At 32.4% G+C, this 20447-nt stretch overlaps 2 protein-coding genes across 4 annotated transcripts; both read left to right on the top strand.

Moving 5' to 3' along the window:
* The first annotated feature begins 3939 nt into the window (after positions 1 to 3939).
* Positions 3940 to 8820, top strand: LOC125844149 (ubiquinol oxidase 4, chloroplastic/chromoplastic). The gene is made up of 10 exons (XM_049523409.1): positions 3940 to 4249; positions 4960 to 5155; positions 5719 to 5812; positions 6544 to 6659; positions 7070 to 7178; positions 7406 to 7474; positions 7955 to 8026; positions 8111 to 8158; positions 8251 to 8571; positions 8640 to 8820. The coding sequence occupies exons 1-9, from the start codon at positions 4074 to 4076 to the stop codon at positions 8469 to 8471; spliced, it is 1101 nt and encodes a 366-aa protein (XP_049379366.1). The 5' UTR covers positions 3940 to 4073; the 3' UTR covers positions 8472 to 8571; positions 8640 to 8820.
* A 3258-nt stretch (positions 8821 to 12078) lies between these two features.
* On the top strand, positions 12079 to 18222 carry LOC125844141 (E3 ubiquitin-protein ligase COP1-like). Of its 3 annotated transcripts, none has more exons than XM_049523401.1 (13): positions 12079 to 12662; positions 13832 to 13909; positions 14387 to 14542; positions 15043 to 15402; positions 15488 to 15645; positions 15744 to 15806; positions 15994 to 16072; positions 16309 to 16464; positions 16558 to 16656; positions 16897 to 17001; positions 17091 to 17270; positions 17397 to 17507; positions 17589 to 18222. In XM_049523401.1, exons 1-13 carry the CDS (start codon positions 12315 to 12317, stop codon positions 17757 to 17759), a joined length of 2064 nt encoding a protein of 687 aa, XP_049379358.1. In that variant the 5' UTR covers positions 12079 to 12314; the 3' UTR covers positions 17760 to 18222. The 3 variants fall into 3 exon arrangements, with proteins under 3 accessions (XP_049379358.1, XP_049379357.1, XP_049379359.1); XM_049523400.1 differs by having other exon boundaries at positions 15741 to 15806; XM_049523402.1 differs by having other exon boundaries at positions 12604 to 12662; positions 14383 to 14542; positions 15741 to 15806.
* The last annotated feature ends 2225 nt before the right edge of the window (positions 18223 to 20447 follow it).

Raw genomic sequence — 20447 nt, 5'->3', positions numbered from 1 at the left:
AGCAATAATTAATTAATTATAATTTTTTCCTTTTATAATCTTCAAAGTGGCCCTTCATGCTGATGTATTAATATATCATAAATTATTAGGTGTTGAATTTATATTATGGAGTTTGTTTAGTGTAAAATGTAAATAGAATCGAATATATAATTTTATTTTTCTACTAAGTACAAAATATTATTAGAAGGACCACATTGAATTGATATATACTCATTTTGTCGAATCATATGCTATGGTAGTAATTGTTAGGATAAGCCAACTCAAAAATATTCTCTACATAATGTAATAAGATTATCTGTTTTATACTAAGTTCTTATGATTTTTTCAAAACTATATCTCTCACACCATTATATTAGGAGTAATATTCCTAAACTTTATATATATTGCATTTTTTTCTATTTAGGTATTAATGTGAAACTTTTATTCACATACTCTAGACATGATGGTAGAACAACTCATGTGCTATGTCCAAATTTTAATTATTGAAAGCTTTTAATGATAAAAATAATAATGTTGTAGAACTTTGAAGATACCAAGGTAGGCCATAAATGGAATCACATAAAGCAAGCAAAGTGGAGGGCTTAAAGCCTTGAATTGGAATTGTGGACACAAAATTAGAGTTGTCATTTCTAGTCATGGACATATAATGTTCCATCATATCCACATAAAGCTTGTGTTATTCTATATAAAGAGTTGGAATTGAAATTTAAATTTGATTCTAAATTTTAGGACATAAAGTAATAGCATCAAAAAAAAAAAATATGTCAATTGTCCCTTTTATACGATTTTTTTGGCAAGTGACTCTCCTTTTTTATTTCTCTAACAATTTTTAATTTTTTAATATTATAATCTAAAAATCTCTTTTGATCGAACTAAAAAACTTACGAGAAGATGATAATCTAATGTTTTAAGGAGTATATTTTTACAATTTTTAAAAATAGAAACAAATCAAAATAATGACCTAAAAGGGAAATTTGTGTGAATCGGTCCGATCATTATGTGTAAAAACTAGCTAGATTTAGAACGTACTTTATATTGTACATATTTAATAACTTTCTTGATATAAATATTAAATTTAAATTAAAATAAAAATAATGGAGTTCGATCAAATTTTAGGTACTTTTTAAACTTTTATCAAATAAAAACGGGTGATAAGCACTAAAAAATTGACATAAAAAAACAAGAAGATAAGCACTACTTGGAGGGTGTTTTGGATTAATAACCTATCAAACTTTTTTTTTTTTTGTCAATATATACACGTAAACCTTTGTTTCATCTTATTCATCACAATTGTCTTTTCACATAATTTAAGTTAACAATATTTATGTAATTTTCAACATCATATATCCTTGTAAAAGTAATTATCAATATGTGTTAATTAAGAAATATTAGTTAATTAGTTTTAATGTTCTATCATTAGACAAGTTGCGTGCCGACAACTTCGGCTTCTTTTTCTTCTTATTGACTCATTAGTAATTTCAATCCAATTTGAATATGAATTGTATTCTCTAGTCTCAAATTTTTTATCGTGATTTAAAATTTTTTTATCTTAAATTATTTAATTAAAAGTTACCGTTTCGAGTTATGGAGATAACTTTTTATAGAAATACATAATAAGATTGTATACAACAAATTTTGTGATCCTCTCCTTCCGTAAACCCTAATGCATGATGGGAGCTTTTAGTCCTTCAGGTTTTCTTGTTTAGTTATCTCAAATCATTCGTTATTTTAAAAGTTCAAGAAGTAATTGTTCTTGAAGATTACAAATATCCTAATAGAGTAAATATTTAATGAAGAAAGATTATATACAAAAATATAAATAAGAATAAATTAATTAAAAAATATTTTTGATTAATATTTTTTGAGAAAGCGTGTCGATGGATAATTTGAGACGGATGAATATGCATAAAAAGCATGATGACAACGTGGGACTTGGTGTTCAGTTTATAATGCAAGCAACGTCTTTTTTATTTGGTCAATACGATTCAATTAAGCTAATTTAAAAACAATTATTAGAGAGACTATGATTTATAATCAATAAACAATTCAATAATAACAAAGATAACATCAGAGACAAGATTGAAGAGAAGACACGAATTCAACATAATTTAATATTATTAGTTCAAATCAGATATGCATATTTCATTTGTAATTAAAAAGTTATTTCCCTATAAATTAATAACTCAAAAGGCTAAAATATAGTGTTGGATTTTATTTTTTTTAGATTAAAAGTAAATTAATAGACAATGATAAATATCCATCTTGATCCGTTAAAACTGAATTGTAATAAAAGACTTTTTAGAACATGATTTTTTTTTTTAATTAAAACGTCTTCTCATAATTGATACAATTTTTTCATTTTTTTTTTCTAAGACGGGGTAGAGAGAAAGTTGGCATATATATATATATATATATAAACCAATAGCTAACATTCAGAATTCATAAACTTTTAATCGTGGAGCCTCTAATTCATATCCTCACTTATAATTTAAACATAGAATAGAATGACCATATAATAACTCAAAAGGTGCTTTTATAAATCTTATATATTATTTTTTAGAGATCTTTTTATTATTAGAATATTGAATAAAATGACCATACAAAAAACTCAAAAGGTATTTTTATGTCTCATATATTATTGTTTTAGTGATTATTTTGAAGAAAAATCATAACAAGAAAAAATAAATTTTAGAAATAGTCTACAAGACCAAGTTTTATGGCAAATACATCTCACTTTGTATTTTTCGAAAAGTCCAACAGCCAAAGCACGGGGGGAAATATTTTATAAACAAATAAATTGATCGGTGACTTAAATAATAATATTTATTTTTCCTGAAAAAATGACATTTATTGTTCATTAATTAGTTTTGCTTATGAAGTAGAAATTCGAGATATTTCAACAATTCCAATATAGTAAAAATAGTGTAATATATTGTCTATTAGACATAAATTTTAGTTATATTGACGTGTATATAGTTGAGCAGGTTCACCGTGTTAAAAATGTATCAAATGCTTACCTCATGTACTCCTAACATATGCTCGACATGTAACAAATAATGGCGGAATCAGAATTTTTACTAAGAAGATTTAAAATATAAAAATTAAATACATGAAGAGGCTAAATGGAGTTCACTAGCTACTATATATACATAAAAAAACATATATTAATAGTGTAATTTTCTACCGAAGAGGGTTCAAATGACCCTTCTTGGCCCTTGCTATCTCCGACCCTAATAACTAGTACCGACTCTTATTTTGACAAGCCCCACTTAACCTTACTTTTATTTTTGAAAAACCCAATAGGCCCAATGTTTTATCTTGACAAGTCAATGGACCTCATTTTGATGAGCCCATTAAGCCTCGATCCTATTTTGACAAGCCCAATTGATCTCTATATTGTGGGTGAAGTGCATGACAATATCCGATTTTGATATTGTCATTTAACTTGACAAAATCTATAACTTCATAGTCTAAGTGTGAAGTTTTTATACGACTTCAACTCAGACACATATAATTGAACTTTAGTTTTTTTTTTTCTTCCTGAAATTCAATCATTTTGATCTTAATTTAATAATTTTCACTTGAACTTCAATCATATATATGCAAAAAAAAAAAGGATTGAAGTCCACCCAATCTTTGCACGACTTTTATTCAAAATAGATACATGTCAAAAAATGATTAAACGATGAGCGTAAATTAAATGACGATATCAAAACAAGCTACACCGTGAAATTCCTAATAACCTCATTGGTCAGTAGCGGGTGCTCTAAAACAGGTCCAAAACTTCGGTTCGACAACCGACCCAAAAGAATATACCGAACCAAAACTTACCGAAAATGACAATTACAGTCCTTCAAAAATATCTAATTTTCCAAATAACGACAAAACATTTTGATACTTTTCAAAACTATCCATAACTTTTCCAATTCCATCGCACTTTGTCCAGTGGGCAAAGCTGTTTGGTTTCTCAGAAATCTAGCAACTTTCCCACTTCGGAATTTTCTTTTCCTTACCTTCCTTTGACCTTAAAAAAGTATTAATTTGATTTTTGTGGGAAGGAAGAAGGATCAAGAATGACGATTTCGACTTCTGCTATGGGTTTTGGAACCTCAGTTTCTTCATATTCTTGTTTGAGAGCTAGGAGTTTTGAGAAATCATCAGTTTTGTGCAATTCCCAGAACCCATTTCGGTTTAATTCTCTTTTTTCAATTCGGAAATCTCATGGGTCTTCACGGTGTTCAGTTTCGAGGTAAATTATTGCATAAAGTTCTTGTTTTTATGGTAAATCAGCTCAAAAGTATGATATTTTTTCAAATATTTGCTGTTTTTTGGGTTGTAGTTTAGTATATTTTTGGCGGAGTTTGAACTTCTGTGTGAACCAGCAATTGACAATTGTGGCTAAGAGAATTGATTAAGTATTTCTTTGGTTAGTTAGTTTGTGTCAATTGCATATGGTTAACATTCAATGATAAAAAAAGGCAGCCCGGTGCACTAAGCTTCCATGGTGCGTGTGTGGGGAGGGCTTGTCTATTGTAAGCACAACTCGAACTCGTGCCTCTAGGTTACCTGGCAGCAACTTTACCAGTTACGTCAAGGCTCCATTTTTAACACTGATGGATATTTCTTAAAAAAATTTGCTATGCATTTATGAGTTAAAAAGGACATGTTGTTAGTATTGGAATCTTGCAAATGATTAGCATTGAAATGAAGTTCTTGATCATTTGTTGCTTAAGAAGATAGTTTATATAGTATTAGAATGTAATGAGCTCAAATAGAGCCGAATGAATATAGAGGATCTTCTAGTCGACTTGAACTAGTTTGGAATCGAGGCAAGTTAATTGTTTGATTGCTTTTTTGTAGTAATTTGCAGGTTGATTGACATTTCCTTGAACTTCACATATATGAATGATGGATTTGGTTAAATTTTTTTCCTTCTTTCCGTTGTACAATTGAATGCAGAAAATCATGTAGGGTTCGAGCAATGTTGTTACAAGAGAATGAAGAAGAAGTGGTTGTGGAGAAATCTTTTGCACCTAAGAGTTTTCCTGGTAATGTGGGAGGGGGAAGTAATGGGGAGCCACCAGATGATTCATCCTCTAATGGTCTAGAAAAATGGGTTATAAAGCTTGAGCAGTCTGTAAATATCTTACTCACGGTAGGTATTGCATTTTCTGAATCTAAATAGTGTCTTTTATATTTCTTTTCAACTCGAAACTGGCGTCTTTGTCGGATTTGCATGTGAATTAATATCAATCCACTATGGCTCAACCTTAAAATTAGTTAGTCTTGGCTATATGAATTCCTGCAGCATGGAGCAAGTTATTTCTCTACCATTCGCTACAAAAGGGCCTATCTCTTTCTCCCTTCCCCTAAAAGAAGAAGATACAACTAGAAATGATCATGGTTGTTAAAGTTACTGTTTGGATTACTTTAGTTGCAACTTGAACAATGCATCGGAATTCGGTAATAGAGTGTGCAACTTCATCTTCTTCTGACATGTTTTGTATTGTAAATTTATGGAATTGCTCTGTGCCGAGTGAATAAGTTATTTTCTGAAATTGATTTTATAGTATCATGTGATACGTTGATGAAAAGGTGTTTGACAGTATTTTCTATTAGGAACATCTTTATTGCACAAGGTTTATTGCTGAGTAGCTTTTCAACATTTCCATTTGGTTTGGAATTTGTCTGATCTCAAAATTATGCTGATAATTTCAGGATTCAGTGATAAAGATTCTTGACACTTTGTATCACGACCGAAACTATGCAAGGTTTTTTGTTCTGGAAACAATTGCAAGAGTTCCTTATTTTGGTAAGTACTATTCTTTCAAGCTGCTGATTGTTTTGTAGCACCTAGATCACTTTTCAAACATCTTCCTGTAAGATTGGAAAGGGATTTTTGTTTTGTTTTTTTGCTCACATGTAATTACTACAGCACTTCCGTAGTGCTACCTTTATAATACAATCAGCAACAATAAATAGCTAGTGTGATCCCATAAGTGGGGTTCGGGGAGGCTGGGGTGTATGCAGACCTTACCCCTACCTTGGAGAGGTAGATAAGTTGTTTCTAAAAAGACCCTCGGCTCAAGAAAAGCGTTTTCAAAACAGGTTTGAAGGATACAAGAGCAAAGAGCTCTGATGAAAATACAGAAGAAAGAGAAAAATATTGACAACAAAGTAGTAAAGATAACCATAGTAAAGAGAATAATAATAGTACATAAAATTGGGGAACACGATATAATACAATCACCATTCTCTCATAAAGAGATCACTTCTCAACATCTCTCCGAATTTAGGTATACATTTATTCTACTTGTTTCTTTACCTCTGAACATACACTCTAACTTGGCATCGTGCAAGAGATATGATTGTACCTTTCTAAAGCAGATTACTGAAATGCTTCTTTTCCCCGTTGAAGGCCATAAATATCTTTGAGCGATTAAAGAGACCTAACAGCCCTTTCTTGATTTATTGTACTTATGAAAGATATTATTGTAAATCCAACCTCTAATAAAGACATGTGTGGTCATGTGTTCATAACAGCATTTATATCGGTTCTTCACATGTATGAAAGCTTTGGCTGGTGGAGAAGAGCAGATTATATGAAGGTGCATTTTGCTGAAAGCTGGAATGAGATGCACCATTTGCTCATTATGGAAGTAATGCTCTTTCTTCTAACTTCTTGATTTCCTTTCAGTGCATCCAAGTTTTATTTTCCTCTCAGCCTTTTAATTAAACTGATGAGCATCCGTGTTTCCGGTTTAGTGAGTGAGTTGTATATGTTCCATCTTAACTAGCCGTAGTTTATTCAGAATGAGTTAAAATATGGAGAGCTTGATGTTTCGTTTTCTCCATGTGCAAGTTTGAACTTTTTGCTGGAGGAATGTATTATAGCTCATTTACTTATTTCTTGAAAGAATAAACTTTTTTCCGGGATGGGCAATTTCGCATCAATGTAATGAACATATATGTCAGGCACCACAAAGCCTTAATTTCTAGAATTTTAATTGCGATATAATACCAATATTTCTTTGTCTTGGTATTAATGGTAATTGTGGTTCAACTGCAGGAATTAGGGGGAAATGCTTGGTGGTTTGATCGATTTCTGGCACAACATATAGCTATATTCTATTATTTCATGACAGTCTTGATGTATGCTTTGAGCCCGAGAATGGCTTGTAAGTTGGAATATTAAGATCTGATTTAATCATTTTTCTGCAACGTACGTGTGTTCTTTCAACGAGTCTCTGTGGGTTTCATAGCTTTCACGGTTTATGGAGTCTCTGAAAATGAAATTGGTGACTAGTCGTGAAGTGATTTTATGTTTGATAAGGCAGAATTTCATGTATGGCCATTATCTAGTCTAATATTGATACCTTGAATTGAGATCCTTCAATTCTTGCAGATCATTTTTCTGAATGTGTGGAGAGCCATGCATACGAGACTTACGATAAATTCATCAAGGATCAAGGAGGTAACTTTTTAAAAGAAGTTGAATAGTTTGAACAGCAAAGTTGCATTGATGGAATTAGTAGTGATAGTTTCCTTTAATTTGTTTGGCCGTTTCTCGAGGATAGCACAATATTTTAGAAAGGAACAGGGATCTTTCTAGGAAAAAAAGATGAAAGAATATGCTATACTTCAATTTTATGTTGCTCAGACTCTTCAAAAATGTCAAGGGGTGCGTGTTGGATTCGCCAAAATAGTGTATTCTTGGAGCAGGTGCGGTATCGAAAGTGAAGAGTCCGCGCAACTTAGCTTCAATTTGTTTGTCTAACTTTCTTTTTTAGTCTGTTTAAAAAAGAATGTCTCTTTCCTTTTTGGCATCTCTTTAATTCCAACTTTCAACTATGCATGTTTAAGACCACGAGATTGAAGGGCATTTTGGCACAATCAAATTGAAGGGGAGGGAGTATATATTCATAACTAATATGTAGTCCTAATGCTTCTGCAGAGGAATTGAAGAATTTGCCCGCTCCAAAAATTGCAGTGGACTACTACACGGGAGGTGACTTGTATTTGTTTGGTGAGTGTTACAGTCTTACTTAATATTCTCGTGACCAAATGTCCATCTGGTTCAGTAATCTAAACCGTTTTGTGATTGCATCAGATGAGTTTCAAACTTCACGAGAGCCTAATACTCGAAGACCAAAAATAGGTAAAACGCACCTCAATGATATACCTTTAGTAAACCGTTTCTAGACAAGTGAGAGACTATAATCCTGATTGAAATCTACGTTTCCTGTTTAGATAATCTATACGATGTATTCATGAACATTAGAGATGACGAAGCAGAGCATTGTAAGACAATGAAAGCCTGTCAAACTCATGGGAGCCTTCGTTCTCCGCACACAAATCCATGTGATGAGTCTGAAGATGATACAGGGTGTCCCGTACCTCAGGCTGATTGTATAGGTATCGTGGATTGTATAAAGAAGTCTGTTACCGATCCTCAAGTCATCAAAAGGTAGGGAAAGGAAAAATGAGAACAAACTATACTTGTATATACTAGTATAGCCAAAATACAGAGATATAGATACATGTTGTATCTTTTTGTCTGAGGTAGAACATGTTAAATTGCCCAAAAATGGGTAAGCACTTGGTTGTTTTCTCCTTTCAATAATATGTACTAAATGTAGTCTTTTGGAAAGTTTCAAAGCAAAATACATAGTTTACCTCATGTAAGCCTATTAAAAGGAGAAGCTCTCCTTACTAAGATTGTTTTTATATTTAGAATTTGTACCCGAAACCTGTGATTAATGGTGGAGGGATTTTGACAACTTTTGGATATATCGACTCCATGAGCTTTTTACATACACACACACACACCAGTATGTTACCCTTTAGCCCGTGACAAGCTCAGCTATAGAGTTCTATGTTCCATGCTGCTTGTTCGCGGAGATGAATTGATATATTTATTGAATACGTTAGATGAGCTTGAAACCAGAGTTTTTGGCTTGACAAGGACGGTATTTATATCGAATGAATTACAATTCCAGGAAAATTAGGTGTAAATACTAAATTAAATTTAAGATTTGAACCAATAATTGAAATCATCTTGAAGAGCATATGTATCACAATACTATAAAAAGAAGATTCGATAATGTGGATACATGACGGTGGTGTCAGGTTAACTTGCTCGAACCTTAACCAATCTATGAAGCTACGTTTTGGAAAACCAAAGTATCTTATTGTATTATGATATTATTATAGCAAAAATATCTCATAAAGTTCTCTGAACTCCAGATTTTTAGGTCATGGGAAAGCGTGCATGCACAACAGTCTACACCATTGATGAGCAAATTGTACTTTATGGTAGATTTTGAAGACACATCTCCAAGTCATCATCATCATAAAAGTAAAGGCCATAAAAAGTTGTTTGTCTTTTTCCCCTCTTATATTTCAATCTTTTATCGAGCGTTTAATATTCGCATTAAGACAGATAAAGTGTATATATTTAATTTACGACCATTATTTAAATGATCATATGTATAAAATACGTAAAATTTGTAATTCTTGTACTTCATAACAACTTCAGATATATGGTGTTTGAAATGTTATTCAAAGAGTAAATTGACTAAATGACATATTAAGGTCTATTAAAAACACTTTTTATTGAAAAAAATTATATTCAAACACTTAAATACGAGACAATCGATCACCCTACACATGCCTAACAACTTTTAGCGGTTGACTATATTTAGTTCATGCATGATGCAACGAAAAAGTAGAATTAGGTTTGTTGGCCATGTTACACGATTCATAATATTTCTTTGTTTTTATTGGTCCACGTTTATCATATACTAAATTCCAACAAGTGGAAAAATGAAGCAGTCAATAAATAAAAATAATTAATATCGTGGCTCTGTCAGTAGCCAATTGTTTTAGAAAAGATTGAGTGTAGCACTCCAAATTGTCTCTATAGAAGAATATGTCAAAACTATATATTATAAGACCAACAATATCACGTGAAAATGTTGAGGTCCTAAAGTTTTTATGTAATATTATAAATAAGACCATAAATAATAATAATTAATTAGTATTCCACAGAAGGCGCAAGTATAGTGCGGTTGAGTACCTCTATTATTAATCGATAGATTGAGAGTTTTAATTATGCTGGAAATTAAGTAGACAAAATATATGGAGATGTTAGAAAGACATTGTCAAAAGATCACATATAATTTCTTGGAGTTTATACACAAATTTAAAGAAAAATAACACATTGAAGAAAATTCTTTATACAAGTGATATCATTTATTTCATCTTTGTCATAACCACTATATATAGAGAGAGAGATAGAAAAGAATCAAAAAGTCATTTTTTATATACCTTAGATTCAAGAATAAAAATCATTCAAAATTTCATTTATGTTCATGTTGGAGAATTCTAATGTGAAAGAATTTGGCCGATTAGCTATTAAATAGTTCTAATTAAAGTAAAGTGAACAGTATATTAATTAGCGGATATCGTGGATTAGTCAAGCCACTTGTTATAGAAAATTGTGTTGCTCTCTTTCTGTCCTAATTAAAACTCTAAACTATTTAAAGTTAAAAAAAATGTTAATTCTATTTATAGTGGGATTAGTTTAACACTTTTAATTAGTCGATGGAAGTACACCACGTCACTACTTTTTTTGTGACGAGGTTGAACTTCAATATAGAAATTTTATCAAACTTCTCTAACAAATGCAAGATATATATATTTTTTTCATGATACAAAGATCAATGACTTAACTATAGTTAAGTAATGTTACTGAAAAAATGCAATTTTTTTTCTAGATGTCTCATAAGAATTTGACTCATCGATAGAGATTTTCATATATATATATATATATATATTATATATCTTAGATAATTTTAATTTCCTATTTTCCTTCTCATTTCTAGGTGAAGTTTTAAGTACTTTCATTTATTGCACTTTGTATTGTCCCATTTTTTCTATCATAAAAATTGATGTGAGAGTGAGGTTAGCTAGAAATACATTAAATTGTAATGTCAAATTCATAATCAACTTGTGGCCAAATTTTAGTATCATAAATCTCCATGCATTTAATAGCGTAATTGGGAGGGCAAGTGATCAGTACGATGCTTAGTTTGTCAAACACGCATAAATATATAAAGATTTTAATTTGTCTTGTCCCCCATAATATAATTTGTTGTTTTCAATTCGTAGCGCCTAAATCAGTCATGAATCTCACCGCTGCTTAACTTTTTTAACCGTTTACATTGTGTAATTGTTTCTTTGGATATATATGGAGTTTAACAATTTAAACATACTTAACTAAAAATAAGTATAATTTTAGCACAGTTTAGTAAGTGAACCACTTAATGACGTTACATTATATTATATGATTAATTTATCCTAATTTACTCGTAGAAAAATGTACAGATGCATTGAAAATCTTTTAGAAATTAATTGATTTAAATCATTTATTAGACAACAAAAAATTTAGATGCTAGAATGTTTGTAACTATTACTACTATATTTAATTTGGTATATATTCTACCTGTTTTTATTTTAACACCACAAAATTAACAAGCTTATAGTGGAATAATAAATACTCATTTATCCTTAATCAGAGATCTCGATTTGAAATTTCCTAAATACAATTCGCTTTTATTAGGAAGCGTTTTATCCTCTAACATAAAACATTTACGAAACGTAGGATAAACAAAATTGAGAGATGATGACATATAAAATAATAAACTATTTCTTCATTTTTTCAAATTAGATAAATAAAGTAATGAATATATATTTTGAATACTAAACAATAAAAAACAAACTTTTCAACTAAAAAGAAGAGTAGGACAATTTTTTTTAAATATAATGAAGTATAAAATTGTAAATTCTTTCTTCATATTTCAAATTAGATAAATAAATATAAATAATATCTACTTTTAATATCATGAATAAATAAAAATGAACGAAGGAATTAATAAGTTAAAAAACTTAAACGTAAAACTTAAGAAAAGAAGTTTTCGGCTTGATTTTAATTGGTTGTTGAAAACTATATAAATCCATTTGAAAACGAAAAAAAAGAAAATAATTATTATGAGGCGGTCACACTAACAAGTCTCTCCAGTTTTGAAAAACACCCGTTCCCCGCCAACGTGGTCCTTTTATACCCTCACAAAAATACAACAACAACCAAAAAAAAATCACACATACAGTAATCATCTCTCCCATTCCAATTTCCTTTTCATCTTCTATACTATAAATATATATCATAACAACAATTATGTAATCGAACAGATCGATAGACTTGAACCTTGTTCGTACTTGACCTCCTGATCAGTTCGATCGGGTGGAGTGTGATGGGAGGAGGAGGAGGAGAGCGTAATTCAATGGGAGTATTAGTGCCGACGGTGAACGCCGGTGAAACTTCAGCTCCGGCGGGGGAGGAGACGGAGGCTGCGGTGGTTGGGACGGAGGTGGTGGTGGTGACGGAGAGAGTTGCGGAGGAGGAAGAGGAAGAGGAGGTGGATAAGGATATATTGTGTCCGATATGTATGCAAATTATAAAGGATGCGTTTCTAACGGCGTGTGGACATAGTTTTTGTTATATGTGCATTGTTACTCATTTGCAGAATAAAAGCGATTGTCCTTCTTGTTCTCATTACTTGACGACGAATCATCTTTATCCTAATTTCCTTCTTAATAAGGTGAAATTTTCTATCTTTTTTCATGAATTTGGATGTTCGATTTTGAATTTTAGTTAGATCGGTGAAGATTATACTGCAGTGAGCTTAAATATCCTGACGATAGCTAGAGCAGTTTTTTTCATGAATTTGGATGTTTGATTTTGTATTTCACTTATATATAAGTGTAATAATCGTGTTTGTTTGAAATGTATATGAATGAAGATACAAAATGTGTTGTATTGCATTGATCGGTGAGCTGTGTAGTTTGTTTAAGGGCAATATTAGTAATACCAGTGTTTAGCAATGTAGAATTACATGCCTTGGAAGAATCTGGTTTCGTCCTGTTTGTGTTTTTGTTACTGAGAAATGTTCACGATTTGATGAATTTTAGGGATTGGGGAAGTACATATTGAACCAGCAAAGATCAGTCTTTATGAGTTGAAAAATATACATGTTTGAATATAGTTAAGTCTACCAGGAATTATTATGCTGGCTTCTCATGTATATGTAGAGTAGAGTGTATGCAGATCTTACTCATGTTTCATAGAGATAGAGAGATCCTCGTAGAGATAGAGAGGCTGTTTCCGATAGACCCTCAGCTTAAATAAAGGCTTCTGTATATTACAACAGGACTTCAATGTTTAGGGTTGCAGGAATTCTTGGGTCAGCTGAGATACAGGAGTTAATGATGTCTCAAACCTATTTTATGTATTGCGTCAACGACACATATTGGGTGGAATATCATTGCATTTCTGTAGCAGGAAGGAAGTTACTGTTGAAGGAATCTCGCTCAATAGGGATTTTTTTGAATTTAATTGTGTGGTATTTTAGAAATCTTCTATAGAATGTACATGAAGATTTACATGGATTGGCGATTGGTTAATATAAATGTAGCTCGCATTAATCTGGTTTGATCTGTATTCTGCTCTGTGAGTTTTTGTTAATGTTTTTCAATTTCTATATTGCACCCCTGCAAAGGACTGAATTTTGGAGTTAAAACTTGATCCATAAACCAAGTTGTGTTAAAGTTTAGTAGTTTCATTTCCTTTGTTTCTTTTTTTCTTCTCTTTGCTTCTATTCTTTTGTTTCATGGTCTTCATTTTTTCACTAGTTTATTGGATATTGATGACATTCTCGAAGGTTATTTTCCACTCAAATCAAGTTGTGTTGAAGTTTTTTCCATTGTATAGTTATTGATGAAGAAATCTGCTCGCCAAATGGCCAAAAGTGCTACACCTGTGGAGCAACTTCGCCAAGCAATACAGCAGGTCAGATATGCATGAAAAGTTAAACAAGCTCTCTTCGTATCATTGTAGATAAACTAGTGAATGTTCTTTGTCCGGATGATGATGCAACTCAGTTTTCCTGAGGTACCAGTGATATGATACTACATATTGTAGGCTGATGTTAGTCTCTTTCATTGTCCAACCACTTTTTAGATTTTACCTTACTAAATGCTTTGACTCGTTGAGGGAAAGATATTATAAAGTCGTGACTTGTGAGAAATTAAAAAACAGATATAGAATATCTGAGCATGCTATGGCTGGTTCTTTCTGTAGGAGACTTGTAAGTGTCCATTCAACTTAGTTTTAGTGGAGAGCGTCCTTAACTTTGTGTTTCAGCAGCTCTTTTTAGTTCTCTAATCTCTGATTAGTCTCGGATGATTTTGCCTTTTAACACTTTCTGTCTTACTGTCGGGATCATCCGTATATCTGTTTAGGATTCTCATTCTGATTCTTAGGCAGGGATGCGAGGTGTCCGTTAAAGAGCTGAATAGTCTATTATCACTTCTTATGGACAAGAAAAGAAAAATGGAACAAGAAGAAGCTGAAACAAATCTTCAGATTCTGCTCGAGTTTCTCCAGTGTTTAAAGAAGCAAAAAGTTGAAGAGCTTAATGAGGTTTTTTTTCTTGAACTTCTACCGACTTTACACATTGCCACTTTTAGTTTGAATTCATCTGTTGTCATTTGGAAACTTATTGTACTCTATTCTACTTAATTCACATCCCTACGGCAGGTAGAATTTGCTTTTCTTGTACAATATCTTTGCATTCTAACCAGAGAAAGAGTGTTCAATAGTATGTTATAACTGGAGCTTGCTTTCTCCCTTGCTAAGAAAGGGAGTTTGCATATTTCGCTATCATTTAAAAAGATTAAACTCATATCTAATCTTCCTTGTGGACGTTCTTTTTTTTTCATTTATTATCCAGTTAAGGGAATGCGTTTTTGTAATTTTGTGCTTTTACAAGTTGTGTTTGTGTTAAATTTCTAAAAACTTTGGGCTCCTTAGATACTGGCAATTTTATAAACCTGTGGTATACAATAGAAAACCTAAATTTCTTGTCTCTCTACTGATTAAGATTCAAGCAGATTATTGATTGTATTTTGCACTTTTCCTAGATTCAAAATGATCTCCAATACATTAAAGAAGACATAAATGCTGTGGAGAAGCGTAGAATAGAGTTATATAGGACAAGAGGTAGATATTCAGCGAAAATGAGAACGCTAGTAGATGATTCATCTGCAATGACAGTCAGGCCTCCATTGAGAGATAAGGGAAGTGGTGCAATTGTTTCTAGTCCTGTCAATTTACAAGAACAAGGTCGTGCTGGCACGTCACAGACCAGGAATACTGATACAAGAGCTCCTCGGAATCCTCAAATTGTGCAACGGAAGGATGACAACCAAGGTGGATCAGATTCACAGGATCCTAATCAACCTGGAAAGTCATTAGCAAGGAAACGACGCGTTCATGCACAGGTTAATTCTGTAACTTATCGTTGTGCTTGTTGATGGTCGTGTTGATGTTCATATGCCCTCTTTTAACATGTTCAATTGTCAACAGTTCAATGAGCTTCAAGATTGTTACCTACAAAAGAGGCGCTATTGGGCAAGACAGTCGCAGAAACAGGGAGAAAGGGTAGCAAATATCATGAATAGAGAAGGTTATTCTGCGGGACTTGAGGATTTTCAATCTGTTCTGTCTACCTTTACACGATACAGGTACATCAGTTCATCTAATAATAGTAGTGTTGGCTGCAAATGATCCTAAATATTTGTGCTTACCGTTCTTTTTTCAACTGTGCTTGTTGATATAGTAGTCTGCGGGTTGTTTCTGAACTCAGGCATTCTGACATTTTCCACTCAGCCAATATTGTTTCAAGGTAAGAAGTTCATTTTAAAATCCAAAACCTTTTTTTCTTCAGTTGTCCTTTTTTCGAAACTAGAACTAGAGATAATCGGTTATTTAGAAACAGGCTACTCTTATTAGTAGTTTTTTTCTGGATACGTTATAGTCAAACCTTTTTTGTGTGTGTTTTTGCAAGCAACTAAATTTCCTCTTCTTGACAGTATTGAATTTGACCGAGATGATGAATTGTTTGCTACTGCTGGGGTATCACGAAGAATTAAGGTCTTCGAGTTTTCATCAGTAAGTTCATGCTTCATGTGAGCTGCTTAGTTTTTGCTTATCTTCCCACACGAAAAATTTCTGCTTGTAGTTTAATGATTGTTTTATTAATTGAACTTTGTTTCTAGCCCCTTTTGTCTTCACAGATAGGATTTTCACATGCTAGATGTTTTCGGAGAAATTTAACTGTTTATTAATTGAACTTTGTTTTTTTTAAAAGATACAATTTGCTAATTGTTGTATGTTCTCTTTATCAGGTGGTAAACGAACCAGCTGATGCGCAATGTCCTGTTGTTGAAATGTCTACCCGATCTAAACTAAGTTGTTTGAGTTGGAACAACTACACTAAAAACCACTTAGCAAGTAGTGACTATGAGGGCATAGTAACGGTTTGGGATGTTACAACTCGTCAGGTAGTATCATCTTATATCTAGATCATGAAAAACACCTTCATATGAATCTGCAGTTTATATCTGATGGGATAAGATTAACACTTTCTTTTTTAGAGTGTGATGGAGTACGAGGAGCATGAAAAACGAGCATGGAGTGTTGACTTTTGTTGTACTGAACCTTCTATGCTTGTATCTGGTAGTGATGATTGCAAGGTAAATAGATATTCAGAATATGTGTTTTCTCAAGTTTACGTGTTTCCTAATTTGGTTTTTGGAAAGAAAATCATAGTGTTTCTGAAAGTAAAACAAATTTGACAAATGAGGTAAGATGAAATTGGGATTTATCTGATATCTTTCTGCTCGGAGATCTGTAGTCAGTGTACTAAGTCGAAAGAACAGAACTTGTTTTGGGGAGGCGCTATACTTGGAATGTGCTAATTTATTTCTCAACAGGTCAAAGTTTGGTGTACGAATCAGGAAGCTAGCGTTCTTACCATTGACATGAAAGCTAACATTTGCTCGGTGAAGTATAATCCAGGATCCAGTGCTCACATAGCTGTAAGTTTCCATTGAAGGTTCATTAGTATTTCATGTTAAAGGTTAAATTTTCAAACTAAGGAGTGAACCTATATATATATATATTGCAGGTGGGTTCTGCAGATCATCACGTTCACTATTACGACTTGAGAAATATTAGCCAGCCACTGTACATTTTCAGTGGACACCGTAAAGCTGTTTCATATGTAAAATTTCTATCAAACTATGAGCTAGCTTCTGCATCAACCGATAGTACACTGCGTTTGTGGGATGTCAATGAGAACGTTCCAGTAAGTAATCATGCTCCCATCATTTTCACAATCAGAATGATAATATCTAATTCCTGAGAGCCAGTCATTATGTGAAAACCAATTCATACTGAACCAGCATTTTCCTTGTTCTGTTTTTACTCTCAGCTGCGTACATTTAAAGGACATACAAACGAGAAGAACTTTGTTGGTCTTACAGTAAACAGCGAATACCTTGCATGTGGAAGTGAGACAAATGAAGTTTTTGTCTATCACAAGGTATATTTCTGAAACTAGCTGAGAACAAACGATTTAACATTGTTTTCCAGTGCTTAATCTGTTATTGAACTGTATGTGCAGGCAATTTCTAAACCAGCAGCTCGGCACAGATTTGTTTCTGATGATCAGAATGATCCAGACGGGGACATGGGATCATTTTTCATCAGTGCTGTTTGTTGGAAACGTGACGGCCCAACGATTGTTACTGCAAACAGTCAAGGGACAATAAAAGCACTTGTTCTTGCTGCTTGATCATAACATTTGATTGATCAAACAATCAATCAAACACAGATGATCGATAACGTTTGACTGATGAAGAGGCTTTATTGCAAAGGAAAAGAGGTATGATTTCTCCATTGTACATGAATGACCAGATTATTAGGCTAACATTGGTTTCCGATTTTGGTGGTTCCTTATAACAACGTCTGTTTGATGGGGAACGCGGATGTAGCTTTTGACGTTTGATTACATAGTAATAGTACAACAACTACGCCTCAGTCCCAAACCGATCATATAGTAGTAGTAGTCACATAATTCTTATAGTTTGTGAATCCTCTCTTTAATGGGGTTGTGTTTTACAGTTTATAGTATATAGAGATCAGGATAGTAGAGTGATTGTTGTAGTGAAAACATGAATTTTACTTGTCTGTAAAAAAAACTATTTTGCCAGCTTTACCTTGTAAAGCATTATTTTCACACTTTCTATTCTTTTCAATTGTCAAAGGTCTTTATTAGTCTCCATTTTCCACTCCTCCCCTCACATAGTACTAAACTGATAAGAGACTATTTGAAGATTTGCAAGTAAATTTCATTTAGATATTTGAATTACGGCATACTTTAATTGAGAACGTAATCACGTAATGAAGTGTTTTATGCACTTTGGAAACAAATTTTTAAGAAGCTTCGGCGTGTATTTTCAAGCTCACATTTCATGTACAAGTTAATCACATAAAATTTGTTATTATACACATTAACCTCAATTAAAATACAGGAGATTTTACGACTAGGTTTTACGACTTATTGAGGCGAATAATGTGTATGATTAAAGGAGGTGTATGTAATGAGATTTTGAGAATATGCACTTTAACTTTTTCAAAATTTGAGTCGGGAGTGTCTAATAGAAACACTTTATGATTAAAGGAGGTGTACATGTAATGAGATTTTGAGAACATGCACTTTAACTTTTTCAAAATTTGAGTCGGGAGTGTCTAATAGAAACACTTTATCATGTGTTCATGTGCGTAGTCAGGACAAGCTATAATTCGAGTGTCTAAATAAAATTTACTGACAGGTTTAAGAGACTATCGATATATTCACCTTGTTTGTGTATGATACTTTTACTTATAAATATCGTAAATTGACGAGTTTTACACTGATGTCAACCTATTATAACCATTTTACTTTATTCAAATTTAAAACTGACAATGTCCGAATTATTATTCTATATTATATGATAATATTAGTGTCTGAATCTTCAAAGCATGAGGTGTCAATCGCACCACCAATTGATTGGCCTTACTCCTTCATGCTGAAAGGATAACATTATGTACCTATCATTATCTGATAGGAAGAAAAAGCTGAAAAAAGTATAATCAAAATTGCATTTTTATTATAAATCAGTGAATTTTGAAATTTCAAAGCGAAGTTTATTTACAAAGGTACAATTTGACTTGACAGTTCATATAAATAGAGTTGGAAATTGATATATCATGATTGATGAGTCACATAACGTCTACACATGCTAAAAACATTTTAAGACACTTTTTTCTTTGCTCTCTTAATAATTTTAATAAGTAGTCTTTCTCTTGTTATTTTCGCCCGATGATTGATCAATCCAAGAAAAAGTTTATAGACAAAAAATGTATAAGTCAATCAAGAGGTACAATTTAACTTGACAGCTCAAATATATAATTGAATTAAACCCTTCGGAGTGGCCCAGTGGTTTGGGCTTGAGACTTCCATGTTGGAGGTCTCAAGTTCGAAACCCCTTGCCAGTGAAAGCAAGGGGTTTGCCTTCTGGGTTGAGCTCGTCGCACCGGGCTTGCCTAGTGCGGGTTACCTCTCTTATGTGATTTGCGAGCTATTGCATAAGAGCGGGAGTTTTACCCTGTGCGCACTCAAAGGGTAGCGATTGCGGGTTTCCCTTATCATAAAAAAAAATATATATAATTGAATTATGACCTAATACCTACCATGGCTAATGAGTCATACATGATTCAACTTGTTACCCAAAAAATATGCTATGATTAATATTTCAAGAACCCCTATCAATGAATGCCAAAAACTTCCAAATTGGTCACAAATCACCATACGTAATAAATTTGGTTAAGTGCACTATTTTACAAGTCTTTTTCGAAACTTTTGTTTCTTTTTGCCCAGCTTAAAAGTAGTAGTGCCCACTATTCTTTTTTTGTTTTTGTTCATTTAATCTCTAACCACAAATGCAGTAAACTTTAACCGTCCAAAAAGGACTTCGCAAATATGGACACCTTATCGAATACCTCATTCCCACTTGCCTTCAATTACCTTATCACCTTCCAACCAAAACTTAAATGTTACTCCGTTATTTTTCACGAGTTTTATATCTTTAACTATTCACTATTTTATTTATCTATTATCATCTTTTACGAATTTCATTTTTAGCTATCACTATTTTGTATTTAAATTTTAAGCACACTTCGATACTGAATTAGCTTATGTATATTATCGATTTGAGATAAATATTTGGCTAACTAGGTGTGCAAACCAGTGATAGTTGAGGAATAGAACTTGCGAAAAAATAGAAGCTTATGTAAATAGAACAATAGATAGTTAAAGTATAAAACTCGAAAATGTATGAAAGTTAAATATTTTTTTATCATTAACTCTTTAAAACATTACTACAATTGAAAAACAATTTTTGTTATTACTCAAATATTATGTTTTTCTAAAAATTTAACC

Source organism: Solanum stenotomum, chromosome 11 (assembly GCF_019186545.1).
Source record: "Solanum stenotomum isolate F172 chromosome 11, ASM1918654v1, whole genome shotgun sequence".
NCBI lineage: Eukaryota > Viridiplantae > Streptophyta > Magnoliopsida > Solanales > Solanaceae > Solanum > Solanum stenotomum.
This window is presented reverse-complemented; position numbering and strand designations above follow the sequence as displayed.

What these genes read in the sequence shown, in the direction of transcription:
- LOC125844149 (XM_049523409.1), top strand. Translation starts at nt 4,074, where the DNA reads ATGACGATTTCGACTTCTGCTATGGGTTTTGGAACCTCAGTTTCTTCA. An exon ending in CTGTAAATATCTTACTCACG is followed by an intron (nt 5,156 to 5,718) that starts GTAGGTATTGCA and finishes TGATAATTTCAG; the next exon opens with GATTCAGTGATAAAGATTCT. An exon ending in TACTCGAAGACCAAAAATAG is followed by an intron (nt 8,159 to 8,250) that starts GTAAAACGCACC and finishes TTTCCTGTTTAG; the next exon opens with ATAATCTATACGATGTATTC.
- LOC125844141 (XM_049523400.1), top strand. Translation starts at nt 12,315, where the DNA reads ATGGGAGGAGGAGGAGGAGAGCGTAATTCAATGGGAGTATTAGTGCCG. An exon ending in AGGTCTTCGAGTTTTCATCA is followed by an intron (nt 16,073 to 16,308) that starts GTAAGTTCATGC and finishes TCTCTTTATCAG; the next exon opens with GTGGTAAACGAACCAGCTGA. An exon ending in ATGTCAATGAGAACGTTCCA is followed by an intron (nt 17,271 to 17,396) that starts GTAAGTAATCAT and finishes TTTTACTCTCAG; the next exon opens with CTGCGTACATTTAAAGGACA.